This window comes from Thrips palmi, unplaced genomic scaffold (assembly GCF_012932325.1).
Source record: "Thrips palmi isolate BJ-2018 unplaced genomic scaffold, TpBJ-2018v1 HiC_scaffold_10, whole genome shotgun sequence".
Classification (NCBI taxonomy): domain Eukaryota; kingdom Metazoa; phylum Arthropoda; class Insecta; order Thysanoptera; family Thripidae; genus Thrips; species Thrips palmi.
Window position 1 is genome coordinate 8,288,017 of NW_023144621.1, and position 27,371 is coordinate 8,315,387.

The 27,371-nt window shown below is 59.4% G+C and overlaps 2 protein-coding genes across 3 annotated transcripts in view; both read left to right on the forward strand.

Moving 5' to 3' along the window:
* The window catches only part of LOC117650973 (Ig-like and fibronectin type-III domain-containing protein 1), a 119,933-nt gene extending 106,973 nt beyond the window's left edge, over positions 1-12,960 (forward strand). The window contains exons 6-24 of the mRNA XM_034394652.1: positions 145-255; positions 950-1,213; positions 1,421-1,582; positions 4,253-4,479; positions 4,553-4,779; positions 5,006-5,212; positions 5,296-5,443; positions 5,811-6,008; positions 6,123-6,289; positions 6,371-6,707; positions 6,782-7,243; positions 7,322-7,568; positions 7,639-7,817; positions 7,905-8,187; positions 8,291-8,437; positions 8,545-8,656; positions 8,785-8,990; positions 9,068-9,252; positions 9,360-12,960. Of these exons, the coding sequence (XP_034250543.1) occupies positions 145-255; positions 950-1,213; positions 1,421-1,582; positions 4,253-4,479; positions 4,553-4,779; positions 5,006-5,212; positions 5,296-5,443; positions 5,811-6,008; positions 6,123-6,289; positions 6,371-6,707; positions 6,782-7,243; positions 7,322-7,568; positions 7,639-7,817; positions 7,905-8,187; positions 8,291-8,437; positions 8,545-8,656; positions 8,785-8,990; positions 9,068-9,252; positions 9,360-9,599 (4,109 nt within the window). The 3' untranslated portion in view covers positions 9,600-12,960. The remainder of the gene's footprint in view (positions 1-144; positions 256-949; positions 1,214-1,420; positions 1,583-4,252; positions 4,480-4,552; positions 4,780-5,005; positions 5,213-5,295; positions 5,444-5,810; positions 6,009-6,122; positions 6,290-6,370; positions 6,708-6,781; positions 7,244-7,321; positions 7,569-7,638; positions 7,818-7,904; positions 8,188-8,290; positions 8,438-8,544; positions 8,657-8,784; positions 8,991-9,067; positions 9,253-9,359) is intronic.
* Positions 12,961-15,047: 2,087 nt separating this feature from the next.
* Positions 15,048-27,200, forward strand: LOC117654085 (laccase-like). 2 transcript variants are annotated; one of them, XM_034400257.1, is made up of 9 exons: positions 15,048-15,156; positions 23,010-23,325; positions 23,408-23,618; positions 23,702-23,985; positions 24,196-24,319; positions 24,561-24,986; positions 25,065-25,310; positions 25,393-25,611; positions 25,775-27,200. In XM_034400257.1, coding segments are annotated over exons 1-9 (2,760 nt in total). In that variant the 5' UTR covers positions 15,048-15,154; the 3' UTR covers positions 26,707-27,200. The 2 variants fall into 2 exon arrangements, with proteins under 2 accessions (XP_034256148.1, XP_034256147.1); XM_034400256.1 differs by lacking the exon at positions 15,048-15,156 and adding an exon at positions 22,625-22,860.
* The last annotated feature ends 171 nt before the right edge of the window (positions 27,201-27,371 follow it).

Genomic DNA, 27,371 nt, shown 5'->3' on the forward strand with positions numbered 1-27,371 from the left:
GCGCCAGCCGCCTCATTAATTCCCTGTCCAGGGGGAAGTGGGAAAGGAGTGGGAACCGCGCTAAGGGCTGGGCTTGGTCCGCAAGGCCCTCGACCAAGTTGTTGAAAGATCTGAAAGCGACACGCTCTCCTCCGTGTGCTCCAGGGGGCGGCGTGTGGGTGCTGTCCATCCTCAACGCCACCACCAAGGATGCCGGCATCTACACCTGCGAGCTCAACACCACGCCGCTGCAGCGCTCCTTCCACGAGCTCATCGGTGAGTCTAAGTCGACCAGTCGACCCGTCGAATCACTGCAACCGCCGGACTCCCTTCAACCAACATGCTGCGTGAGCGATTCCCCAGAGAAATGCTCCTCATAAATTTTAATTAATTTTAATTTCTTGTGCTCCCCGGTTTCTTCCCTCCGCAAAGTTTCACTCGGAATTCTTGGCGCCGTTTGCGACGCGATCCCGGTCGCCGACAAGAAGGTCGATGAGATGGCCCCTCTGACGGCGGCCCTTTGCTGCCCCTCGGCAGCTCTCGGCAGCGAGGGGCCGTAATCGTTTCCGCCGTGACAATTTAAAGGGCCACGGTGTCGGTCGCCCGGCTAATGCCTGTCGATGCCAACAGAGCCGGCGGCACTCTCCCTCGCACTCGTCGGGCGCCTCGTGAGGGTGCGAGAGAGAGCGACCGACGAGATGAGCCCGCTGCGGAGCCAAGACGCTAAAGACACTCTGCGCGTCCCGCGCCTCCACACTCCACAATCCAATAAGACATTCCGACCGGCCGCCGGGCCGAGGCGGAGGAAGGGAGGCAGGGGGAGGGACGGTGTGGAGGAGCAGGAGGATCACGGCGATGAGACGAATCAGCCGCCAGACTTGGCCCCTACTGCGCCCCTGGTTTCCAGCCTACCGTTCCGCAAAAAAAAAGATGAAGTTTCTCTTATTGATTTTTTAATTTGACGTTCCAGTGAGGCCAGCGTCGACGAGTGCCCCGCCGGCCGCCACCAAGGCCCCCACCGCCTCCTCCGCACTCACGACCACGCCGTCGACGCCCCGGATCCGAGATGAGCCGAGCCGCGCGCCGCCCGTGCACAACTACACCCAGTGCTGCGTGGACGCCAAGGTCACCTGCCTCGGCTTCTGCAACATCCAGAGCATCCTTGAGGGCAACACCGGCCAGGACCCCGAGAACTGCGAGGCCGACTTCCCCGCCATCGTCAAGTGCATGGCAGGTGAGGTTCGGAGCAAGTTGCACTCCATTGGCTGTTTATTTTCGCAACAGAGGAAGGAGTGCGCGTCTAGACCATCTGGCCTGCAGGCAGACGACGCAGATGAATTTAATTAGTTTGAAACTTTTGACCAGACGAAGCGATATGCTCCCTCAACTTTTTACTGTGATGAACCAGAAGTGGAACTAAAGAGATTTTTTTCTGGTGCAGACGGGCGCAACCACGTGCCGTGCTGCATCGACGCGGGCGTGCCGGACATCTGCCGAGACGTGTGCCGCGGCGAGTACACCGTCATCACGGACAACATCAAGACGCACTTCTCGTGCAGCCGTTACACGGAGCAGACCCTGGCCTGCATCGCGCAGGGCGTCGGTCAGTACACTGCCTTTCCACTTAAGTTTCTCTTAAGTGTGTTTGCGAGTGAGTTGCGTGCTGTGCGTCATCGTTTGTACGACCTCTTTTTGTCCGACCTGCCGAAATTCGTCCCGCTGTTATATTTTTCTACGACCTCTTTTTGTCCGACCTTGTCACCGCCTCAGCCCCCTTCCCCCCCAAGCTCAGTGAGGTGGGTTCTTGACGCAACAGGACTCGACCGACCCGGTCAAAATTTCGCAAGAAGTTGGGGGAGTCGAACCGCCGACCCTAGCACTGGGAACCGACGCCTCTACTCCCTGGACCACCACGTCCCACGCTCGAAGTGGGCTCACGTTCACGGGTTTGAACCGCAGTGGGTGAGGCAGTAAAATTAAATGGAAATATTTGTTAGGAGTCGAACCTCCGGCATGTGGGCCTGTTGCACACGGCTCCGCTCTGATGGCCTCGAACAACCACCCTTAGGATAGCAAGTCGAAAAAACTTTTGTGACGCTGGTATTCGAACGCCGGCCTGCGGTAACTCGATCCCACGTCTCTACCTCTCTGCTATCACAGCAATTGTGAAGTGCGATGGAAGGTTTGTTCCTATCACCTGTTCTGACAAAAAGAGGTCGTACAAACGATGTACTCCGCGTTTGTCTGCTCCAGCATGACTACCTGCGCTACCTGCGCGCTGCAGTCAGCTCCATACCAACGCGCTGACGCATTCAGGGAGCTACTCCTCGCCTGACGGGATGAGTGGCGGCAGGGGGCATCGCGAGGAAGGCGCAGGATGCGTGATGCATATGCATATGCGTCCCATGCCTCGTTTCCTGATGTGCGACAGCAGCGAGCGCAGTCCAAGAATGGAGCCGGGCGGACGGAAGGGCGAAGGCAGAGCGCCGGCCTAGTTCCCAACTCCCCCCTGCCCCTTTCCTTGCGCGCGACATCCGGATAAGTGCACACTGCGGGCCGTTCTGGACTGGCGGGATGAGAAATCTGAAGGCGCGCTTTGAGCCATCAGTCAAGGGAGACTTCCACCCCCATACCCCCTGCCCTCTCTCTCCCACCCGGACACCAGATTTAGCCCCCTCGGAGTGCGCGGTCGCGCGTGCACTTTATCTGCCTTTCTGGCGCTTTCTAATGGTGCATATTGTCGGGCCGAGCTAGAGCTCGCTAGAGCTAGCCGGGCACTGTCAGCACACCGACCCGCCATTCGTCGCCGCCTCCTGGGCCGCCCCACCCCGTCCCCTAACCCCGTGCCCCTTTTCGTGTCGTGGCGGGCCAGCGGGCCCCACAACGACGCGACGGGACGTCATCGTAAAACTGAACGGTCAGCAGGGCACATGGCCCACTGCAATTCCCCCTTCCCCCCTCTCTCCTCCGTCGTGCTGCTGTGATTCCACTCGGGAGTGCGGCAGGAGTGCTTGGCACCCGATCCGATCGACCGTACCCACCAACGCACTTGTGTGTGGCGTCAGGCTGTAGTCTGATACCGAAACGCGCTTGGTCTCTCTGTCTCTCTCTCTGTCTCTCTCTCTCTCTCTCTCTCTCTCTCTCTCTCTCTCTCTCTCTCTCTCTCTCTCTCTCTCTCTCTCTCTCTCTCTCTCTCTCTCTCTCTCTCTCTCGCAGGGTGCATCCCGTGGGGGTGTGCGAGAGGGACAGGGCGACGGGGTGCATGATTGTTTGAGGGGGAGGGGACGCCGGGGCCATGACCTGCACTCGGTGGTGCCGGAGAGAAGACGGAGACGGACTGCAGCAGCGCAGCGGCGCGCGGCCAGCGGGAAAGCTCCTCCGCTGGTCCAGTCAAAGTGACGGGGTGGCTTTCCTCCTGAGCTGAGACTGCCCAGCCCAGCCAGCCCCAGCTGCCACTCTCCTCTCTCTCTCCCTTTCTCGGTCCGGCCCGCTCGGCCTGCTGGTCCGCGCTCGCTGGTCCGCGGATTACGCTGGGCTCGACCCTCCCGGAGTGTGGCCCTTAGCCCTGGGATCTTGGGCCGCTTGTACCAGGCCGGCGAGGAGGTCCCAGTCCCCGGTCCCCGGCGCCTAATATGGCCCTGCTCACGCGGGGGCACGGACGGCACGGACGTCGCGAGGACCGCGGACCGGACCGTCCGCGCAGCCAGCAGGAGCCTGCAGGAGCCCGCAGGAGGGCGGCCCAGGAGGCTCTTTCCCAACGGTGCTATCGTCGCTCTGTCTCCCTCGCGCTCGCCGAATGTGTCCGAAGGGGTGCGAGGGAGACAGCAGCGCTCCGAAGCCCCTCTTGGAACCAGCCTGCAGGCCCGGCACCGGGGCCCGGCACCGGGGCCCGGCACTCGTGGGGTCATTGGCAGTCAGGCCCAGTGCGCGGGGCACGCGGCGCACGGCGTCTCGTCGCGTCCTGATGGGATGAACTGTCAATATTTATTGGACTTCATTGTCCAAGTGGAGCCCGGCCGGCTCACGGCTGGTCGAATTCGGTTTATCTATCCCCGATATTCATACGGCCTGTTGGCATTATTTGAGCACGGGCCTGCTGGGAGGGCGAGCCAAGGCCCCGCCCTCGAGCTGGCCGAGCCATGGAGCTCATCATTTTTTGATCTTACCCATGCTTTCGCAGACAGGCCGGGGGCCGCCGCGCCATGCTGTCCGTATCTCTTCCTCCTTTTCTCTCTTTTCCCGTTTTCTGATCGGACGCGCTGCTTCCCCGCAGAGATCCTGCCCTCCCGCCCGGAGAGGGTGTTCGTCGAGTCGGTGTCCATGACCACGCTGCGCGTCAACTGGCGCGCGCCCCTGCACGCCAACGGCGCCCTCACGGGCTACGTCGTCAACCTCACGAGCCTCAAGACGTTCGACGACCGGCCGCTGGAGCGCGGGCCCGGCTCTACCGAGGCGCCCAGCTCGCAGAGCATCGTCATGCCCCACGCTGTGCAGATCAAGGTGAGGGTTCAGGGTTCGAACCCCGGCGCCCGCCGCCCTTTCCGACGAGCTAACTGTAACATTGCTTCTGCAGGTACCGCCGACCGACCTGTCCGCTGAGGTGAAGGACTTGACGCCCTTCACGATGTACGAGGTGAGCGTGACCGCCTTCAACAAACACGGCTCCTCGCTGCCCTCCGACGCCATCCGCTCCCTGACGCTGTCGCCGCGGTCCGCCCCCAAGCCGTCGTCCGTGGCCAAGCCGCCCAAGCTGCCCGACATCAAGAGCTGCTGCGTCGCCAAGAACATCTCCCGCGGCGGGTACGTCGGCCCGACTTTTGTAACCTCTATGTGATAATTTTACTGTTTTCTTGGGCCTCTAAAAGTTATCCTTTCAGTGTTTTGTTTGCGCCAACCTAATTTCGGAGTTGTTTCCACTTGGGCGCTGCGCTGCCCCTCCCTCGGCTCAGCCGGCGGCCGCAAGTTTGCCTGCATCTCATTTGGCCCTTGGCGGCCCTTGGCGGCCCTTGGCCTCTCGCTGCTGCAGGTGCGTGGACAAGCTGTGCGACCCCGCGCGCCACTCCGCCGTGCAGGTGCCCGACCTCATGATCTGCGCGCCCTGGGCGGCCTCCGCCTTCAGCTGCCTGGCCAACGGCGTGGACCACACCAACTGCTGCAAGGCGCGCGGGCTGCCCGAGCTCTGCCAAGAGCTGTGCTCCGGCAACGTCACCCAGATCGACTTCACCTACTTCAAGTGGGTACCGTGACGAAGCGGATGCTTCGAAGACTTTTTTGAGTGTACGCTGTACTAACGCTCTCGACCCTGCCCGCCTCCAGGTGCGTGCAGTACATGGACTCGTACTCCAGCTGCCTGCTGCAGGGCTACGGCGTGCTGCCCAGCTCGCCCACGGGCGTGTACGTCTCCAACGAGGACATCGACTTCGCCATCGTGCACTGGGACCAGCCCAAGACGCTGGGAGAGACGGTGGGTTGGGGAGGGCGGGAAAGCAGCGGGATTAGTCCCGACGCGACCAGGCTGCGCCGCGCTGCGCCGCGCTGCGCCAGGCGAGCCACCCGGAATCAATTAACTAAACCCTAAAGCAGCTGCAGCGAGGGCGTTGTCGCGCCGCGCCGGGGGAGTGGCGGGGCGGGGCAGATTGAATTATGCTTCGTGAGAACCCCCGATTCTGGTGGCGAATGGGGTCCTGTTATTCACTTGTGCCTGGTGAATGCCCTGCCGTCTGGGCCCCGCCGGGCACTGGGTCCCTGCGCACCCGGCCCCCTCATTGGCCCTCAAAGACGCGAACGCCACCGCGCCGTGTAGACTAACTTGGCACTGGCTGCTCCAACAGGTCAAGAGCTACTTCATCAACTACCGGCAGCTGGACGCCGACGAGCCCCAGGACTACACCGTGGACGCCGCCACCCACAGCCCCTTCATCCTGGAGGGCCTGCAGTCGGACGCGCGCTACGAGGTGTTCCTGGAGGCCGTCAACGCTCACGGGCCCGGTGAGCCGTCGTCCAGGGTCGTGTTCAAGACCAAGAGCAAGGTAAGGATCGAAGAAAAGACGTCTGGTTGGCCTGGCTAGCGCCCTGAGTCGGCGACCTTGCCAGTGCGTCGCACAGGTAGCCTCGCCCAAATGTAACCAGCGTTTGTCGCGCAGCTGGAGGAGGCCCAGATCGAGGACGCGGCTGTGTACAACCTGACGGCGTGCTGCGTCAGTGCCGACCTCAGCCAAGCCTGCCTGCCGCTGTGCAGCTACGACGCGTCCATGAACGACATCCAGGCTCTGGGAGCCGTCTGCGGCGGCGAGTTCAACAAGCTTCTACGGTACGTTCCGAAACCCAAGTGTGAAAAATATGGTTTGGCGTCCGGCAGTATTTGAACCCACGACCCGTGCTCGCTCCGCAGGTGCGGCGCTGGTGGGCGTAACCACGGCCCCTGCTGCGGGCGGCGCGGCGTGCCCCCGGAGTGCATGCCACTGTGCTCCGGCGTGGTGGCCGACTCGCTCATCGCCACCGCCACGCGCTGCATCCCCTTCATCGGCAACATCGTGCAGTGCTTCGAGGAGGGCACGGGGCTGCTGCCCGGCCCCGTGGGCAGCCTGCAGGCGCGTGACGTGACGGATGACGCCGTGACGCTGTCCTGGGAGCCGCCCGTCGAGTCCAACAACGCCAGCGAGTACATCGTGCACTACTCCAAGGTGGACAACGCCACGTCGCCGACGCCCTTCTTCCCGTTGACCAAGGTAAGTCGCCGCCAACCCTTTGACGCCGCAGCGCCACCGAGCTCTCTCTCACTCGCCCTAATTTGCTCTCGTAGAAAAACACGACGGACACGAGCATCGTGCTGTCCGGGCTGGACAAGGACGCGCACTACAACATCTTCGTGGTGGCCAAGAACAAGCACGGTACCTCCCTGCCCTCCGCCGTCATCCTGGTCAAGATCACCAAGGCCGCCGGCGACTCGACCGTCAAGGGCGTCACCTCGCCGCCGCACTCCGTGGTGGTCTCGGGCCACTCCGCCACCTGGGTCGCCGTGTCTTGGCAGCCGCCCGAAGTGAGCCACCCCTCCGAGAAGCTGACGTACCGCCTGCACTTCAAGGCCGCCGACGAGCCCTCGTTCGTGGTCATCGAGACGACCGTCACGTCGCACGTGTTGGAGCAGCTCACCCCCAACACCAAGTACATCATGTTCGTGTCCGCCGTGTCGCAGGCCGGCGAGAGTCTGCCCTCTGAGACGCTCCTGGCCTGGACCGAGCCCGCCCTGCCACCCCACGTTGAGGTACGTACTCGAACTGCGCCATAAACTTAACTCAACATTAGAGTCTCATGAAAATGAAAATTGTAAATACTGACGCAGCCGCCCACCGTCCACCCCATGAACCTGGTGATCGAAGGCAGCAGCATGACCGTCCTCTGCATCGCCATGGGCACCCCCACCCCCACCATCTCGCTGTACCTGAGCGGCCGCCTGGTGCGCCAGAAGACGACCAGGCACATGGTGACGGTCATCAGCAACGTCACGAGGGACATGAACGAGATCTCGTGCTACGCGGACAACGGCTACGGCACACCCATGCAGGCGTCCAAGCGCATCGTCATCAGCCGTGAGTGACTCAGCGCCAAAAATGAAATTAAGTACTGTTTGTCTATGCTAAAAGTGTCCTGCGCCTCCAGACGGCCCCCACATCACCGCGGCGGGCATCACCATGGCCGTGCTAGGTGACACGGTGGACTTGGAGTGCACCGTGGAGGCGCAGCCCCAGCCCAAGATGCTGTTCTGGAAGGACGCCTCCGGCTGGATGCCCGTCATCCAGGGCGGCCAGTACAACATTAACGTCAACAAGGCCCGCGACGTGAGTAGCTCGCTCTGTCTCGCTTGCTCTCATGGGGCCGGTGCGACAGAGACACTGCGACGTCCCTGACTTGGCATTTCTCCGCAGGAGGAGAGCAAGTGGACTATGAAGCTGACCATCAACAAGATCAAGGAGACGGACGAGGGCGAGTACTACTGCCACGCCGAGAACGCCTTCGGCTCCTCCACGCAGCCCGTGTCCGTGCGCATCCGCAACGTGGCGGCCACCAACAACGTGACGCAGTGCTGCATGGAGCAGAACGTGTCCTCGTCGTGCATGGACGCCTGCTCCTTCTACCTGGACATCGACGCCGTCATCGACAGGCCCGCCTGCGTCGGCGAGTTCGACAAGCTCATGAAGTGCGCCGCAGGTACCTAGACCCGTTTAAATGGAATTCTAGTCTCGCCGCTGGGCCGAGCGACCTGCACCCAGACTAACCTCATTACCGCCCTCTTTGAACTCGCCCCCCGCAGACGGGTCGGACCACCGGTCCTGCTGCGCGCAGTGGGGCGTGCCCCGGCGATGCCTGGACTGGTGTCGCGGCGAGCCCTTGCTCAACGGCAAGTTCTGCGTGCTGTCCTACACCAAGCAGATCGTTAGCTGCTTCCAGGAGAACAGAGGTGAGAAAAACCCTGCCTGCCCAACTGTTACAGGGCTTTGTCCTGCATCTTAGGCCGCTAGCTGTGTGACTTCGTGACTCCACTCATGATTCCTCCTTCCTTCGCAGACAAGCTGCCTGGGCCGCCGCAGAACGTGCAGGTGGAGCCCATCGACAGCCACTCGGTGCGAGTCAAGTGGGAGCCGCCCGTCAAGAACCCCCACACCGTCGAGGTGTACAGGTACGCATCCGCATCTCATAAAACCTATTCATCAGTTTTGGGTTTTCAGGATTTTTTCTGTCGGACTTTGAAGAGTTCTTCACCTTGAGCAAAAATTCTAAGTTGTCAAACGGTTGCTGTGGTTGCAGGGTGTTCTTCCGCCAGCAAGCCGCCGGCAGCAAGGCGCTGAAGAACGACACCAAGGCCACGTCCGTGATCCTGACCGGCCTCAAGGAGAACGCCGACTACGAGTGCGTGGTGAAGGCTGGCAACCACCTGGGCACGTCCACGCTCACGGAGCCCATCGTGTTCAACACGGCCTCGGACAAGTACATCACCACGTCCAGCAGCCTCGGTGAGAAAAGGGGGGAGTCGGTGTAGTGGCACTCCAACCCCGGGCTCCCTTTCGTCAACTCGGTGCTCTTGTTGCAGGCGACGACTCCTCGCACGTGGGTGTGGCCGTCGGCGTGGTGCTGGCCCTGCTCATCGTGCTCGGTGTGGTGGCTGGCTCCGTCTGGTTCGTCCGGTCGCGACACTTGCTGGGACGCAAGCACCCGGGAGGCGTCGCGTTCGAGAACCCGTCGTACCTGCGGGAGGTCAACATGGACCACATTCAGGTACGCTGTTTTTTTTTGTTTTTTTTTTATCTTCTTCAATGAAGGGCGTTTCAATGATTGGGCGTTTCGCTTATTGCCTGCCTGGCTTGTGTTTCGCCGCTTCGCAGGTTCCTCAAGGCCAGCCCGGCGAGAACCCCCTGGCCTCGGCGATGAACGGGTCCGCGGGCGCGGGCGGCCTGTCCACGCTGTCTGGCACCGGGAACGGCATGCCGGGGGCGTCCGGCGGCGTCGGCTGGAAGCAGGAGAGCCTGCACGTGCCCGCCCAGCAGCAGGAGGTGGCGCCCTCACTCTACGAGGAGCTCAAGCTCGGCCAGGACGGCGCGGGCTTCAAGAAGCTGAAGCCCTAGTATCAGCCCTACGACTTGGAGTCACCCCTGTAGGCCTGCAACGCTGCTGCAGGCCTGTAGGCCCCTCCTAGGACGCTCCAAGCAGTTGGGAATCTGGATTCAGGGGAAGCGCGCCCGAGGAAGACCAGGAAAGAGTCACTGCCTCTGCCAGCAGCTGTGGATCCACGGAAAGCCTGCGCGACGTACCGAAAATTGCCTGTTACATCGGCAAAGCGCGACTTTTTGCCTACCTTCCGCCGAAATCTTCCATGATGGCAGTGCCTCGGCGTGTGAGTGTTAGAAAGTGCAGGGCAGAGTAGGCAGTCTCTAAACTGCGCCAAGTCTATTTGTTGCTACGACATCAACATCGTCGTGCCACAGAAAGTGAAGGCTGTAGGCAGAAGAATTGGCATCATTTCAACACACTTGTTAACAAAGGAGGCACATTCCTTCTTTATCTGTTTTTTTTTTTTTTTTCTTGCTGTTGAAACGGTGAGCCTTCCCCTACGTAGGCAGGTTGACGAATTTCAGTGTGATATAATTATTAAGGTGGCCTTGTCTTGTGGTAGCTGACATTAGGAGGGTCGCATTTGTTAGGTCAGAGTATCATGTAGTGTTTGGATTTCTGAGGAATTCCCTTGGACTTGATGTTACTCAAGATTAATCTATTGTGATCATCAAGCTGTGTTGAGTGCCTGCAATTTGAACATAATTTTCAGTGACTAGGAAAAGAATGATTGAATGAATGAATGAATGAATGAATGAATGAATGAATGAATGAATGAATGAATGAATGAATGAATGAATGAATGAATGAATGATTGAGTGAATGACTGAGTAAATGAATAGGAGTCCTATGAGAGTTTCTGTAAATATTGATTGACTGGACAATACTTACAAATAAACATAACATTAGATTATTTTTAGTGTAACTGTTCTTGTATGTCAATATATACTTTATTTTTTAAGTAGACCGTTTGATCGGTGGATGAAAATTATTTGTTCACCATAGATTTTTTTTTATAGGCACTGAAAGCGGTAGGTTCATTGCATTACTTGTAACATATTGCTTCAACATCCAAATGTATCCTAGAATTCCCTCATACTGATTTAGTATCAGGACTTGAGGTTCATTTCATTGCCTTGTGATGTGAAAATGCTGCGAAACTCTGATATGTGAATGAATGAATGAAAAATTATAGATGATGAAAGTATTAGAAAATAATGTAACTTAGTTTCTGCTGTTTGACAGTATGCAAGAATAGTATCAATGTCAATGAATCTCTTCTTTACCTGGAAGTCACTGTCGCAGGTGAGACAACTGTACCTGTTTTTAGTGACAGTAAATGGTTAATTTTGTCATGACTATGTGTTAGCAAGGACACCAGCAAAAAAAATTAGACAAAAAATCAAAGTCAAATGCTGGGTGTTCTTTTTGAAAAATTTTTGACAGACACCACCTGTACCCTTTTAAAAATTCTACTGTTTCAGTATTTAACTGAGTGGGCCTAGATAATGTGAACCAAATAAGCATCAGGGAGTGCATTGGCAAGGGGATAGCAAGGGGGAATACTAGTCTTTTCTAAAGTATAGTATGATGGTGAGATAAGACAGTTACAGTTGAAGCTTCTACAAACAAAGAAAAGTTGATTTTAAAAAAAAAAAAATTTTGATAGAGGAGTAATTACTTATGGTTGGTGTTTCCCCCTTTTTTATTTGGTATTAATCTTTAACGTGACCCATGGACATTCACCAACCTTTTTGTCTTGTAACGAAAGCAGACAGTATCTCACCACTACTTAGATAAATAAGGATGTTTCTGATGTTATTGAACCAGTCATGAATAGTGTAGTTAAGAAAGACAATCATTGTCGTGCTTTGTAAATACACATTTTGCAAAATTGTCTCATAGTATGATACGAATGAAAATTTATGGAAAGTGATTACTTGGGGTAGGAATAGTTTGGTACCTGTTTGGTGCCTGCATAGCCACCAAAAGAAATTACTAAACCTCAGAAGTGATTATTGAAACAGATATATGTAATTAAATTTATGGATTTTAGAATGAAAGTGATAGACCTTTGTCGGGAAAAACCATCTATACCTAGTTTGTAATAGGTAAGACAGATAAGTGTGATTTACTTTTAGGAAATATCAGAACTATTCTGCTTTTCTGAGCTGAGCGGAATATCATAAACTCTGTGCACTTGTTTTTGTTCAAAGAGTCCACAAGATTACAAAGGTATCAGTTTCCAGGTGGAAAGCTTTTACGGCACAACATGCTTTTTCCATTTCCAAGAGATTTTTGATAAAAGCACATCACAATCTGTAATGATTTGTTTGCCAGAGTGAGAACAATATGATATCAATGAATTAGCCTACACTTTTCACTTATGCCTCAATGATTAATGTTGTGCTGTTCCTGGCAAGTATTGATAAGCGAGCATGTAAAGGAAATGTGAAGCCGTCCAATTGAATTAGAATTAGTTGGGACCAATTCACAAAATGTTGTGAATTCTATTGAAAGAGGATGATTAATTTTTGGTATATTTTACATGTGGAAAATGCTGATATTGTTTTAAGCATTCTTTTCTTGGTTTATTATACAAGTGTTACAAGTTTTATTTCATACATATCATACATTAGTTTTATCCTGTCCCCTCTTGTAAATATTGATTGTTAATATGGCGTGCAGTGCACATGTGAATGCCCTTCTCATGTTCCTTAGAAAATTTTGTTTCCATTTTACGCTTTAAAACATGATCTTCATCTTTACTTTTCAAGCAGACCTGTTACACATTTTTTTCTGTTAAAATTATCTGCAACAATCATGTGCATTTAGAGTGTATTTTTGAACAATTATGCTAACTGAAATGTGAAATTTCTGGATTAGGCCTTGATAAAGTATTTTAGTTGTTAGTAATTCTTATGCTAACATTGCCAATAAGTTAAATGTCTAGTCCACTCTGATATAATTGTCTATTCATGTCAATACATTATTGCTGGGGCTATCATCCAGCATTCATCGGTTATGAAGAAATGTTGATGTCATAGCTTTTGAGCTCAAGATTCCTCTGTTAGTGTTGTCAAGTTACAACTCTGTGACTCATTGGCTGCAAGAGGTACATTCCATTATGTAGTCATGAAGTCTTTGCTCAGAGGTTTAGCATTTTTTGGTGATTGTTGGGCACATTTTAGCTTGAATCTTACTTTCAAAAGGTAGAAGTGTTATCAACTCTTGAAAGAGCGCTACTTAACTGGAAGGGAGTTCAATTAAATTGATCTGAGAATGAAATAGTTGCTGTTCGAAGTGGCCTTGTTTTGCCCCAAAAAATGTTCCCTTCTTGTTTTTGTTTTTTTAGAAATAAAACTACTAAGGCAATCAAATCTTTTCATTTCACAGTGCCCGGCGCCTGCCGGGTACGCAACCCATTCGACACCTTACCTTCGGGCCTCATAGCCGCTGCTCCGCTCCGTTGGCGTTCAGTGGTAATCGGCGGTGGCATAGAGAAGAACATCGCGCGGCTGAAAGCTGTGGACGATGGGTTGCCTGACTTTCTGGCGCAGGCTCTAATCATTCCAGTTTTTCGCCAGAAAATGACTGCTAATGGCCGAAATGGTCCTTGAAATTGTACCAAGAATCATTGGGGAGTGCTCCAGTACAACATGCCATAGTTTGGGCCATTTTAAATTTTTGGCCGAAAACGGCAAAAACCTTAGCTTTTTTTTCGACAAAAATGGTCAGCCACCTCAGAATTGTCTGAAATTGATATGAAACGTTGCCCTGAGTCTACGAAACAGATGACCGGTGGCAAATGGTCTTAAGCACATTCTATTCGGAGTGAAAATGACTTTTCCCGTGACGCTTGTTGAGTGGTGCGGCGTGGCTGAGTGCGAAACCAAAACGAAGGAGAGAACGCCTCAATTCCGATTCTCCCTGGTCTGTACTGTAATTGCGGGTGGCGCTTTCCTTGCGTCCATGCTGGCGATGCTGGCCAAGCTGACCGATGCGGTGCCGTCGACCCCGTCCACAGGACGCGTTGTCCGTCCCGGGGACTTCCCCGACCGACATTGGCCCGCCACGCTTAGGCCACTCTGTCTCTCTCGCACCCGAACGGAAGGGCCCGTGAGTGCGACGGAGACAGAGCGACGAAACGAGCCGGCGGAATCGGTCTGGATCGGATTCACTCCCGGATCGCGGTCCGGATTGGGCCGAAAGGACGCGTCCTCACAGACCGTCACAGGCCGCCCGGACACGGACCGACGCGCAGCGCGCGCAGCGGACGGCCGCACTCGCCGATCGGGAGGGAAGTCCTGTCGTGAAACACCAAGTACTTCCGGGATGACCGAAACTGTCCTGGAATTGGGCCTTATGAGCGGCTGTCTATCTCGCACCCCGGGCGGCACGCCTCGTGAGTGCGAGAAAGACAGAGCACTAGACGAATGCACTGCAGCAGCGCTGGGCTGCGATTATTCCCGCGGATCGTTTAATCGGTCGCTCGACGTTGGTGCCGGTGGGGCCGAAGAGTGTCGGAGAGCAGCAAAAGACACTTAAACTAGAAGGAGAAGGCGGTGGCAGGCGAGGCGGAGGCGCGAGAGGCGTGCCGAGTCGCCAAGGCCGCTCCGCTCCGCTAGGCTCCGCTTGGCTCGGATCCTCGTGGCTCGGAATGCAATGCAGCGATCACTGTGAAACAACACACACTTGCAGCTCGCGTGCGTGTAGCGTGCGTGCGGCGTGCGTGCGGCGCGCGTGTGGCGCCTTGTTTTTGTTGACGGCGCGCGCGCGGCCGCGCTTGGCGTGTGGAGCGCGTTTGGAAACCATTTGCAATTAGCGGGCGACCGCGCGGCCCGGGCAGGACCCGCTTGCCGAAACGGCCGAAACACTGAAACAACCTGAGGCTGAGGCACATTTGGCGGTCGACGTCCACCCGGTGGCAATCTCATCAGGGAGTCGCGTTCCGTCTGCGTCCAGTTTCAAGGGCAGCCTCCGGTCGTTGCGTCTTTATCGGGTCCTAGCTACGCCTAGCTGGGATCTTGGAGCCGGCGCCGCTGGAGCGGTCCTGGAGATTTTGGAGCGTGGGGGGGGAGGGCTGGAAAACACCGCGCGGCCCGGCCGGTGGCAGAGGCTGGAGTGACTGGAGGAGCGGGGGGACGCGGGGGAATTCCCTCCGAAATGCAAAGGACGCCGCTGGAGCGCTGCTGGAGCGCTGCTGGAGCGCTGCTGGAGCGCGGCGTGCGTCAGGGAAGCGAACGGCCCGGGGGGAGAGGGGCCCTGCCCGCCCCGCCCCGCCTCGCCCCGCCTCGCCCCGCCTTGCCCCGCCCCGCCTCGCCCCGCCTCGCCCCGCCTTGCCCCGCCCCGCCTCGCCCCGCCTCGCCCCGCCCCGTCTCGCCACGCCGCGCCACGCCGCGCCTTCCCGCGTGGTCGAGCTCCCCGTCGAGGTACCCGTCCTGGTCACTCCAGCCGGGTGCGATGTGCGAGCTGCACTCCAGCAGTGTCTCCAGAAGTGCAAACAGTGCGTGTTGGCACTCGAACCAGGATCAGTGCGGATTAAGGACTTACAGCCAGCTCAGCTAGAATGTGAGTAACGATGCCTAATGCCCGCCGGCTCAAGATTTCCAAAGCGTGTCGCGTTGGGTATCAAATTTTTTTTCGGACCGATTCAAAATTATTTAACCACAAAATAAATACAAAAATAATTGAATTAAAAAATCACGGACGCTTCGCAATGAGCGCAGCTCTGAAAAAAAAATCCAAACAAAATAATTGAGGGAATTTCAACGCCAGTCACGGAGGTCGGGGTCCTCCTACGCCCGCGCGGCCAAGCTGCCGTCTGCCGAGCTAGACGGGCTTCAATGTGTGTCCAGCCCAGCCCTTTGGCATAACGGCTCGGAAAATTACTCATGCCTCGTTTTGGGTATTTACATAGGATAGCCTCCCACAAGACCTTGCGGTAGTTCGATTTCCAGCAGCGTGTACGATATTTTTATTTAAAATTAAAGCATCAGTCTATTTTTTTTTCGACTTGCGGCGTATTGACCGCGACCCCATTCAATATGTACAACCTTCTCCCCATGACAACGGTCCGACTGGCGGTCGGCCTGCAGGGTGAGGGGGAGGTCCTGTCGGTCTGTCTCTTCTATCTCCTTCCCACCCATAAGGTACGCCCCATGAGTGCGAGAGAGAGGCCCCTCACTCGGAATCGGCCTGTTGTCGGCCAAAGGGCAAGTTAGGAAGGAAGGCGCCGTGCGCGACGGCGAGGCGACCCCGGCCGGCCGAACAGACGGACAGCGGGTCTCACTTCATTTCTGTTACGATTACGATTTAAGCACTGTGGGCCGCCATACAAGACCTAAACGGCCTGGCCGACCGGCGGCCCCTCGGCCACCACGCTTCCCTCCCGCGGCCCGCGGCTCGCGTGGCGCGTGCTAAAGCCTCTTTTGGCGGCGGCCCAAAACACCTCGGACACGACGAGCAGACGACTCACGACTGGCTGCTGGTGCCGCTGGGATCGGCCCGGAAGAGCCTCCCAGGCGGTGTCCCCAGCACGCCCGCCCTTGACCCAGTCCGGTCCCTGGTTCAAATACTGTGCGACTACTTATTCCCGGCGGCATACTCGAAAGTCGCAACGCGGTAGCTCAACCGCGGATCCTAAGGAGGCGCAAAAGGACAATACCCCCGCCCCTTCCCCTTTCCCATCCAGACCCCCTAGCTAGTTGCCTGAAAGGTTGGCAAAAAGTACTGCTCCCACTCCTTTTCAGACCGCATCTGAATCCACCGCGGCGGCGCTAGCTGCATGTGTTTTGGATGACGGTGTTGCTCGCGAGACGCGCGGTACAAGGCAACCGCCGCCGTTCCCGCGGTGCGGCGGAACGGCCCGCGAGGCGAGGACATGCGTGATGAGCTTTGCCTGTGCTTTGCCAGGCTGCTCGGGCTGGCGGCTTGGCGGGCTTGGCCATGCCCATGCCGCTCCTCGGGGTTCCCTCTGGTTCCCTCGCCACTTTGCCACGGAGACTGCCGCCATTATTGTCGCGTCCGTCTCGTCCGTCTCGTCCGACTGCGGCTGCACTGCAAGGCCGAAGACTCGCCGAAGAGGCTGCGGGACTGGGACCTTCAGGCTGCCGGCTCGCTGCCGGCCCGTCGGGGCGCCCGGCGACGCCAAGCCAGCCGAGAGACGCCCCGCCGCCGGGAGCGACGTGGAGCGACGCCGCCGGCTCCGGCCTGGCCAGTCGTAGCCCTGGGGGCCGCCTGAGGGCCGGCCGGCACCGGCGGCGCGATGAGGCGGGGAGATTTATGCCTGGAAGACGCAGGACGCCTCCGGGAAGGGAGCGACCAGGCCCAGCCGGGCCAAGGCCCTGGAGTGCTGGCGTGGCGGACTTCACGGCCGCGCCGGCCGGAGAGCGGATCGCTGGGAACCGCCACTCTGAAACCGAAACGACACGCGGTGGCGGCGGCGGCGCACACACTGTAGATCATGCCCATGCCCATGTCCATGCCCAGCGAGTGCAAAGCCCTCTGCGGGCCTTGGCATTTCGCCAGGGCGGCGCCGAGCCACTGGCGTGCCTAGCCGCTTATTGACGTCATGGTGGTCATCACGCCGCTGCAGGCTGACTGTCGCCCCGTCTCTCTCGCACCCCTCCGGCACACTCGATGAGTGGAAGAGGGACAGAGCGACGGCGGCACTGATCGGAAGCAGCCCGCCGGCCTTAGGGTCGCATGTGACACGAAAGGAATTCGACCTGGGTCTTGGAGCGCCGGTCGGCAGGCATGGTCCCGGAGTCCGAAGGGCTCTGCCCTCGGCTCTGCCCCGTGCCGCGCGGAAGCTGGCCACAGCTGCACGTACAGCTTGACAGCTGCTTGTTGTTGACGCGGGAAGGAGCTTGGCGGGGCGTGGCGGGGCGTGGCTGCACTTGCTACATTGACGTCATACGCTGCAGCAGCCTGCACTCCGGCTACTCCAGCACGCCCCGGCGCTCCAGCCTTCTCCAGCGTGGATGCGTGGTGACGCAGGCGTCTGCCCTGCCCTTGCCCCAGGTCTGCGCGGAACGGCAGAGCAACAAAAACAAACTCCAGAACTCGAACCCAGGAGTTAGTCTAAAAGTGAAGGTATCATCAGCTAAAAACAAAATTTTGAAGCGAAAATAACATTTAAATTTTGGCTGCCTGCAAGGCAAGGGGTAACATGCTCGCTCCTCGTCCTTGTCTTTGTCGCACGCCTTATCCAGCGCGGCAGGTGTAGCGCTGACTTCGGTCACGTTCCCCACACCGGCAGGACGGCCGGACGGCCACGAGCTTCGAGGTGAGGAGAGGAGCGTGCCCTGCCGCCGCTGCGGCCGCGGCCCTAGCGCGCCGACCGACGGTGTTTACAAAACGGTTCCTTCATGCTTGATCGACTCAAAGAGCAAGGAAACCGACACAACAACAACATCGCGGCTCTCACTCGCACTCACTCACACGCCCAGCCGAACGCGTCTCTGCTCCGTCCGGCCGTGAAACAGGTGCCGTTGCTGATGGGGCCCACGTGTTACGTAACGGCGTCCGTTGACCCGGCCCCGGCCGGCGCCGCCCGGCTTCGGGACCCCGAACAGTGTGCAGTGCAGGGGCACGACGGCAAGGCGATAAGGAGGTGGAGTTCCTAGTTCGCCGAGTGTGCGTGTAATCCGGGGCGGCGATCTGTACTGTCTGCTGTTGCCTTGTGTTTGTCTTGTCCACGGCCGGACAGGACGGACAGGACTTGGGCCGTGAGTGGCGGCCGAGGCGGGCAAGGCGGCAAGGCCACCCCGGGCCCCGCCAGTGCACCGTCCCGGAGGTGCCGGCGGTCCGAGCCAAAACACAGCCAAGGCACACTTATGCGTCAGTAATAGCAGGCAACGCCCCGGCCGGCGCCCCGGACCCGGACCCGGCATGGCTCCAGGGCCAGGGTCGGCCGGAAAAAAAAATAACACCTCTCCGAATCGGGCGGCCCACTTCCTTGCTTCTATAAATAAAAGTAAAGTGTTTTGGCGGAGCAGCGAGACGTATCGCGAATAGGGGATGAGTGTGACCGAGCGAGCGCCTGTGGTCGGCAGGGTAGGCAGCCCCGCGGCGCAGGGCGCAGCCGCGTGTTGCGGGCGGGCATCGCGGCGCTCGCAGGCGGCACGGCTTGCAACCACGCCGACTCAGAACAGCGCTTTCGTCGCTCTGTCTCTCTCGCACTCATGGGGTGCTCCGTAGGGAGCGAGAGCCCTCCCCCTTCTCCCCTCATTAATCCGTGCGACAGGTGCCAGGCAGGCCAGGCAGGCAGTGTGACACGTGCTGATTGCGCGCGGCTGCGTCGCGGTGGCGGCCCGGTCGAAATGTTCGGGGGGGCGCTCTCGACGACGAGGACGGCGAGCACGGCCTGCTGCAGCGAGGTCGATGCCTCGGCCCGGCCCGCAACCGGTTCAGCCCGTAAACGGGTTAAAGCGGGTACCCGGCCGTAGAGACACACTCCCCGGCGGCCTTACCTGCCTCACCGGCGGCGCGTTGCAGCACGGCCTGGGTGGCGCCCGGCGTGGCGGAGTGGCGGAGGCCTCCAGGTGCTGATCATAGTTTTGTGCGCGACTTGTTTGGTCGATCTATTCTTATTGGAATGGCGCCTGCCCCCTCACCGGGCGAGAGGGGGAGAGGGGGGAGGCGCGGCCGACCTGACACTGCGGACGCCCGCCGCGCCCGCCGCGCCCCGCGGGGCCGACAGGCCGAGCCACCACCCCCAATCTGCTCGCCGTCAAAACCAAACGACGCTTCCGTGTCCGGCACTCCTTTTTCGCCGAGAAGCAAGCGTTCGGGGCTAGGCGAGGTCTTTCCAAAACGGCACACAAATGCCCTAACCGCCGTCCTGCTGTGGACACTCGGGCTCGGCCTTGCCTAGGCCGGCATGCCCAGCTCCCTTGTGCTCGACATCGACCTACGAGAGCTGCTTTTTGAGTGGGCTGTACACTGTACACCCGGCACCGGTACGAAGCGCAGCGCTCCGTGCTCCGCGAGCCAATTCGACGCCCGGCCGGCTGTCCGGCAGTAGGCTTATTCCGAAAGTCGTTTACGTCGCTCTGTCTCTCTCGCAACTATACGGGACGCCGCATGAGTGCGAGAGAGACAGAAAACGACTCTCGGAATCGGTCCGCTGGCCGTGAAAAGCGGCGCGGGCACAGTGACCCCGTGACCACCGCGAAAATGACGCTGGCCCGCGAGTGACAACAACTCCCCCCCCCCCCCCACTTCCTCCCACTCAAGCCGTTCGAACCGTGCGGCTCACGATATACGACACGTGACGGCAAGCACGACGCCGTGCACGTGGACGGAAACTTTGTCCGGTGGCCGCGGCCGTCGATGGGCTTCACTTCACGGTTTCGCCCAATCCGCCTCCGCGCCTCCGCGGCCCCAGCCGAACTGAGAGGAACACCGGCCGGCCTTTTTATTGCTGTCTGATTGTCAAGTCGTGATGACTCGCCGGCCGCGCTGGCCGTGAGGCCTATTCCGAGAACCGCATGCATCTTTCACGATTCAGGTTTGAGTTTGTCGTCCCGTCCAGCCTAGCCCGGCCCAGCCCGGCCTGGTGATAGCACTCCAGCATTCCAGCAGTGCCGAGGCCGAGTCGCGTGACCCTGAGCGAGGCGAGCGACGATGGAGGAGGCGATCAATGGAGGCTCCGGTGAATCACGCGACCGACGCCCGGGACGCCGGGACACCCCGGACGCCGGGGAAGCACTGCCTCGAGTGCTCAGCGACATCTTGTCCGGGAGACGCTGCGGCACGCCCCACAGTGGGCTAGAAGACTGGTGGAGGGGTTTCGGTTTTCAGGGTCGCGAAATTGGACTCGAACCGAACCCACCATTGGATTGCTCTCCGAACGAGGAATCTATTGATGGGGTCACACGTTCGGTTCTAGTTTCGTTTAGCGACTCTGGAAGCTCAAAACGCGACTAGAGTTTTGGCCGTCTTCTCGCCCACTGTGCCCCGCCCCGCGCGCGCCCCTAGCGACAGCACTGGAAGGCAGCCGTGCGGCGGAACGTCTGCACTTTTCGCGGCGACGCATCTTACCTAACGCGTCGATCAATCACACTCCAGTCAGGCGGTGGTTAAAGAAGCGCCTGATAAGTGTCCGGTTTGAAGAGTTTCATGACGGCGGCAAGGTGATTCGGACGCGCGCACACATACACGCCTATACACGCACACACACTCACGCACGAAAACACTAAGTACTGACTCACACACACACGAAGCCAAACAAGTCACACGCAGCTCCGGTCTGCCCTTGGCCCACCCAGTCGAATCCGACGGATTTAGACCGCCAGCCTCGCTCGCACTAATTTTGTCGCACGCATGCAATTACTTTGGCAGTCTTCGTCTCTGCATGTTCATTATTCCGAAACGAAACGGCGGCTGCCGAGCAATCTTATTTATTCAGGTTCTCACGAAATGTGTTGGAAACGGCGGTCCGCGCTCCGCCCGCGCGTCACGCCGAAGGGGGTTTTAAAAGACCGCCATTACTCCGACTAATAAGACGACCTGGCGGGAGGCCCGGCGGATGGGGTTCCTGGTGACGTCACGAGAGGCTGCGGGTCTTCTCCGTGGCCAATCAAAACTTGGACGGCGCCCATCGCGCTGCCGCGCGGCCGGGCCGGACCGGGCCCTTGTGTGGGCAAACCCGGAGAGTCTTTGTTGGCCGGCTGGTTGTCGGACAAGCGTTCCATTGTGCGACAGCGCCGCGCCGTGCCGTGCCGTGCCGCGCCGTGCCGTGCCGCGCCGGTGGCCGGCCGGGCCGCTCTCCTCTCACCGCTCGCCGCGCGTGACGTCCACGACGTCCGCCGGGGGAGGCCGAGCCGCCCGCTGAGCCACCCGCCGCCCGCCGCGCCCGCCCGCCAGCTGGACAAGTGCGTCAGTTCTTATTGGTGTGGTGCCTGGTGGTGTCCGCCAGCTTCGCCAGCTCATCGAGCCCGTCCCCGTCCTCGCGGCCGAGGGCGTGGCGGCGTGGCGGGAAGAACCGGGGCGCGGGCCGCTGGACTTCCCCGCTGCTGCTGCTTCCCCCCGACAAGACCCTCTCCACGCTCTACTTTCACAGAGCGCTCTCGCTCCTCAGATTTTCGCGGCAAAATTCAAATGAGATGTGGCATGCCGCGGTCGTTGTAACCGCAGCACTAATGCTGTGAAAAAATACTGAGAAAAAATAAAAATAGAATCTACGAAAATGGATAAATTTTCCCGAAGAAAATGCAGAGTGGTCCGGCCACCCCTCCGGCTGTCTCCATGCAGTCCTGGAGCGCCGGCGTCGCCTCGCCGCGAAACCAGACACCGCGGTGGCGGCAATGGATCTGCAATTCTGCAGCGGCGACCCGAACCGGTTCCCTGCACCAAATTAAAATGGATATCGGTGTGCAAATGCGGCAGATGTGGGTCGTTTGGATCGCGCCCAAAAGTCCGCGTGGCCCGCGGGCGCGCGTGCGTGCGGTCGTCCGGAACGCCCGGTCCTTCCCTCGGCCGCTCGGCCCGGGTGTGCTGTACCGGCTAGAGGCGCCGCCGCGACGACGGCGACGCGAATAGAACGCGGCATCGCGGCGGACGGACTGGAGCGCTATTTTTAGATCACGTGTTACTGCGGATGCTCCGCGGGGAATTCAATCCGATTCAGATTCGGGCGTAACTCCCGTTGGAGGGAATTCCCGCCGGCCGACCGGGGCTTCGGCTTTCGGCTCCCATCCCGCTCTCGCTTTCGGCTCGGCCCTCTCGGTGCGCGATGCCGCGATGCGGCGCTTCGGGAGAGATAATGGCGGTTCGGCGTCGCTCCGGCTGCTGTCAGTCTCCTGGCCGCGGCCCACGTCATCGTGGAGCCCCGGCAGTCTACGGCAGCCCGAGGCAGGGGAGGGGCGACGGGCGGCGGGGTAGAACCACGGTAGAACCCAGGGCAGCGCGTCATCGCCATCCTCCGGCCGGGCGGCACCACGGCGGCGCGGCCCCGCCTGGCTCCGCCCCTGCTGCGGTCCGGACCGTCCGGACTGCCGGCTCTTGCCACCTCCAAGTATATTATACTTGTCCCGGCGCCGGGGCTCCTCAGTCTACCGCATCCACTCGCACGAATCATTCGGCCGCGGCACCCGGCCCGGACACGTGCGCACGCGGACACGCCGGGCTCGGCTGGCAACAGTGCAACAGTGTACTCCGTGCAATAGTGCACTGCAGTGCAGTGCAGTGAAGTGAGGTGCCGCAAGCAGTAGTGATAACCTTACCGGTGCGGACCGGCAGGATGGGTCGGAATACCGAAAATAGGTGGTGAGTGTCATTTTTTCGCGCAAAAAAGTGGACACCTGATTAAGGGGGCGACTATTCAAGCGTATTATTGTGTTCACGTCGCTGTTGTGAAAATCAAAGCAGCTCATCGAGAATAAGATGTCAATTCAAATTGTGTTCTCGCGCCGCAGGAGGACGCCGAGGTGGTCGTCGTCGTCCCTGGCGCTGCTGGCGGCGCTGGCGGCGCTGGCGGTGCTGCAGGGGGTGAGGGCCGTGCCACAGCAGGTGCCGCTGGGCTCGCACCCTTGTTCGCGGCCGTGCGCGCCGGGCCGCACCATGACGTGCCGCTACGACTTCCACGTGGAGAACTACCACTCCATGAGCAAGGCGTGCTACAGCTGCCCCTGGAACGCCACCGACTGCGCGCGCCCGGACTGCATCGCGGCGGACGGCGCCTCGCGCGCCCTCGTCGTCGTGAACCGCATGCTGCCGGGCCCCAGTCTCCAGGTAGGCGTCGGCGGATGCTGTCCCACACGCCGATTCTGCTCCTTTGCACTGTTGTTCTGAAATTCTTTGCCACCCCGTCCAGGTGTGCCTCGGGGACCGGCTGGAGGTGACGGTGCACAACCACATGCCGGAGCAGAGCACGTCGGTGCACTGGCACGGCCTGCAGCAGCACGGCACCCCCTACATGGACGGCGTGCCCTTCGTGACGCAGTGCCCCGTGCAGCCGCACTCCGCCTTCCGGTACTCCTTCCGCGCCGACAACGCGGGCACGCACTTCTGGCACTCGCACACCGGTCAGTGAAAAAGTTCCAACTCCGGGATTCGAACCCAGGAGAACATGACGGCACGACTAACGGGGCGCGTTTTCGTTTCCCAGGCTGCCAGCGCGCTGACGGCGCCCTGGGCATGCTGACGGTCAGAGTGCCCAAGGTGGAGGACCCCCACGGCCCGCTGTACGACGAGGACCTCCCCGAGCACGGCATCCTGGTGTGGGATTGGACGCACACCCCCGCCGCCTCCAAGTTCCTGGCGCACCACCACGCCGGCGACGACAACAAGGCCGACTCCGTGCTCATCAACGGGAAGGGTGCGGCGCGCCGCTTCCCTTCCCCCGACGGCAGCCCCGTCCTCACCCCCCGGGAGGTCTTCACCGTCACCAAGGTGAGGAAGCGGATCTCGGTGTCAGTGAACCAACGTCCTGTTTGGATTTCGTAAAAGCATGGAGGAGGAACAGATGATCATGACAGCGAAGATACTGCACCACTTTTACGACAACCCGCAAAAACTTGCGACAACCTGACTTTTTCCCCCTTTTTGGCCTCGTTATGTGTTGTACTGAATTCACATAAATCTCTCCGTCCTGTTTCGCAGGGTCTGCGTTACCGGTTCCGCCTGATCAACGCCGGCTTCCTCAACTGCCCCCTGGAGCTGTCCATCGACAACCACACTCTGCTGGTGGTCGCCAGCGACGGCGCGGACGTTAAACCCGTGCGAGGTACGTAATAACGCCGAACGGCGACACGGAATAACGCTTTGCGATTGTCTGAGGCCAAATCGCTATCCTCACGCTTTTTTGTCGTTCCCCGACTTGTCGCGCGACTTTCACGAGCAGCTCTGGGTGACCAGAACAGGTCGAGATAAGCACGTTTTTTTACCCGCCACCCGCTTCCCGAATCCTGAACAATTCACCGTCGCAAACTCCTCGGGATAAATCACCCCTTTCCCTTCCCCGACAGTGGACTCGCTGGTGAGCTACGCCGGCGAACGCTGGGACGTGGTGGTGGAGGCCGACCAGCCCGTGGCCAACTACTGGCTGCGCATGCACGGGCTGCTGGACTGCGGGCCCCGCCGCGCGCACGAGGCCGCCGTCCTGCGCTACGCGGGCGCCGACCCCAACACCGAGCCCGCGGGGCCGCCGCCGAGCTACGACGTGCACTCGGGGACGACGGGCCGCACGGGGCTGCAGGTGAACCCGCTGAACCGAGGCTCCGCCGACCCCAACACCATCACCGCCGCCGAGCTGCAGGCCCTCCCCGAAGCGACGCAGCTCTCGGACCCCGCGCTCAAGCCAGAGGCCGACGTGCAGCTGTTCGTGTCGTACGACTTCTACGCTGTGGACAACCCTCACATCCACCGCGCCGGCCTGTACGGTATCTCGCAAGGTGGGTACACTGTAAATCCCTTGGATCCCTTGAAATCCTGCCGCGACAGCGCTAACGCATCGAACGCTTCGCCCGCAGTGCCCAGCTCTCCGCACCGCGTGTTCACGCCGCAGCTCAACCACATCTCGCTCAGCCTGCCCGCCTTCCCGCTGCTGCCGGGCCGCGACCGCCTGGACGCGCCCAGGACGCCGACGTCGCCGCAGCTCTGCAATGAGACGTCGCTGGCCGCGCAGGGCCGAGACTGCACCAAGGAGTACTGCGAGTGCACGCATGTGGTGCGCGTGCCGCTGGGCGGCGTGCTGGAGATCGTGCTTGTCGACCAAGGTAAGTCGCCGACCGCCACTTGGGCGAGGGAGGAGGCCCTCCTTGACGTCCTGGACCCTCTGTAACACTGTAAATGTTGCAGGCGTCCGCTACGACGCCAACCACCCGTTCCACCTGCACGGCCACGCGTTTCGCGTCGTGGCGCTGGAGCGCCTGGGCAGCAGCATCAACGTCAGCGAGGTGCAGCGGCTGGACGCCGAGGGCCGCATTCCCCGGAACCTGCGCGACCCGCCTGCCAAGGACACCGTCACCGTGCCCGACGGCGGCTACACCGTGCTGCGCGTGCACGCCGACAATCCCGGTAAGCAGGGACTCGGATCGGGAAGGCGGGGGCCCCCGACAGAGCGGCGGTAGGCCGCCTGCGGGCAGGGCTGTGCCTTTGGTTGCCTACCCCCGGCCGCTCAGGCGCTTCGCGGTGGACCGCCCGGACTCGTGCTGACTGCCTCTGACTGCGCTGCTTGCAGGTTACTGGTTGTTCCACTGCCACATCGAGTTCCACGTCGAGCTGGGCATGGCGCTGGTCGTCAAGGTGGGCGAGCACGAGGACATGCCTCCCGTCCCCAAGGGCTTCCCGCAGTGCGGCGACTGGAGCAACAACAACTGGCTTGGCGATGCCGACAAGGACGTGGACGTTGACGAGGTCCTCGACGCGGCACTAGGGGACAAGCCGGTGGTCGGCAACCACATCGGCCGGGACCTGGGGGCGCTGCAAGGGGCGCTGACGTTCGGAGACAAGGCAGGGCCGCCTCCCGCGCCATTGCCGTCGTCCACGCCGAGGACCACCACCTCCACAACAGCCGCCACGACAGCCGCCACGACACCGACGACCACCATGCAACCAAGGGCCACGGAGGCGACTGAGGCCACCGAGGCGACCGACATCGCCGAGACCATGATGTCCACGCCTAGCTACAAAGAAGACAGCACCGAGGTCGCCGACGCGGACGACACCACCGAGCTGCTGCTGGTGCATGGAGCGGACGGCACCCTGGCCGACGACGCGAGTCGGTACGGGGTCTTGGAGGAGGATGCAGTGGACAGCACGACTGAGGTGGCCTCCGCGGACGAGGCTTCCGCCACCGAGGCGCCGACCGGCGCGAGGCACGTGAGCGAGTTTATAATGCGCGTGTCTTCGTCGTCGCGGCGCGTCGCCCAGTCCGAGGCCGTGTCCGTCAGCCACGAGCGCTGGGACATCTCGGACCCGGCGCGGCCGGACCTTCAGTACAACGTTCTGGAGACACCCTCACAGGCCCCACGCCAGGTGGCGGCGCTGACGGCGAGCTCTCCCCGCGAGGCCCGCGCGCCCCGCGACCACGCCTACGCCCTCGCGGGGCGCGGGCCGGTCTCGTGGACGCCCCTTGTTGCGACGCTCGTTTGCCTCGTCCTGGCGCTATAGAAGAACAAGACCCGCGCGGCTTCTTACTGCGTCGTGAAACTTCATGCGATTTCGCACTACCTTGTTAGTAATTTTCTCTGAGTGTAAATATTTCAAAGTCGAACTGGCCGGTGAAACCGGTCGTCCTTTTCCCCTAGTAAGAAGGCGCAATTTTGCACCGTCCTTGCTAACTGGGCTCCTCCTGTGATATGCGACGCCGAACGAGTTCGGATTCCAAAGACATTCTAAGTTTAGTTAGAAGTAGTTAGGAAAAAGCAATTTGTATATACTGTGTTATTTAAAGTCTGTTATATTTTTTTAACTGCTGTGGACGTCCGACCAACGATGTACCAATCGTGTACCTGTAAATTATAATTTTTATGTGCACCTATGAGTTAAGACAACTGACTGTGATTTTACGAAATGAACGTACTGGGTATGAATTAAATAAGAGCATCTCAAAAAATTGTTGGTTTCTGGTTTTTTGAATATGTACCTCATCCTCACTAATATTTGGTACGGTTTCATCAATTTACACCTGCAGGTGTAATCGTAATCAAGGCCTCTCGTCCTTTTTTCATGTTCTTTTCTCCCTTCCCGGCTGTCCCCTCATCGACTAGCTGCTACACCCCCTCAAAGCTCGGCCGGGGTGGGAAAGGGAAAGGGAAAAGGGGGGGGGGGGGCGC

What these genes read in the sequence shown, in the direction of transcription:
- LOC117654085 (XM_034400256.1), top strand. Translation starts at nt 22,835, where the DNA reads ATGGGTCGGAATACCGAAAATAGGTG. An exon ending in CGGAATACCGAAAATAGGTG is followed by an intron (nt 22,861 to 23,009) that starts GTGAGTGTCATT and finishes CTCGCGCCGCAG; the next exon opens with GAGGACGCCGAGGTGGTCGT. An exon ending in CGTGCACGCCGACAATCCCG is followed by an intron (nt 25,612 to 25,774) that starts GTAAGCAGGGAC and finishes CGCTGCTTGCAG; the next exon opens with GTTACTGGTTGTTCCACTGC.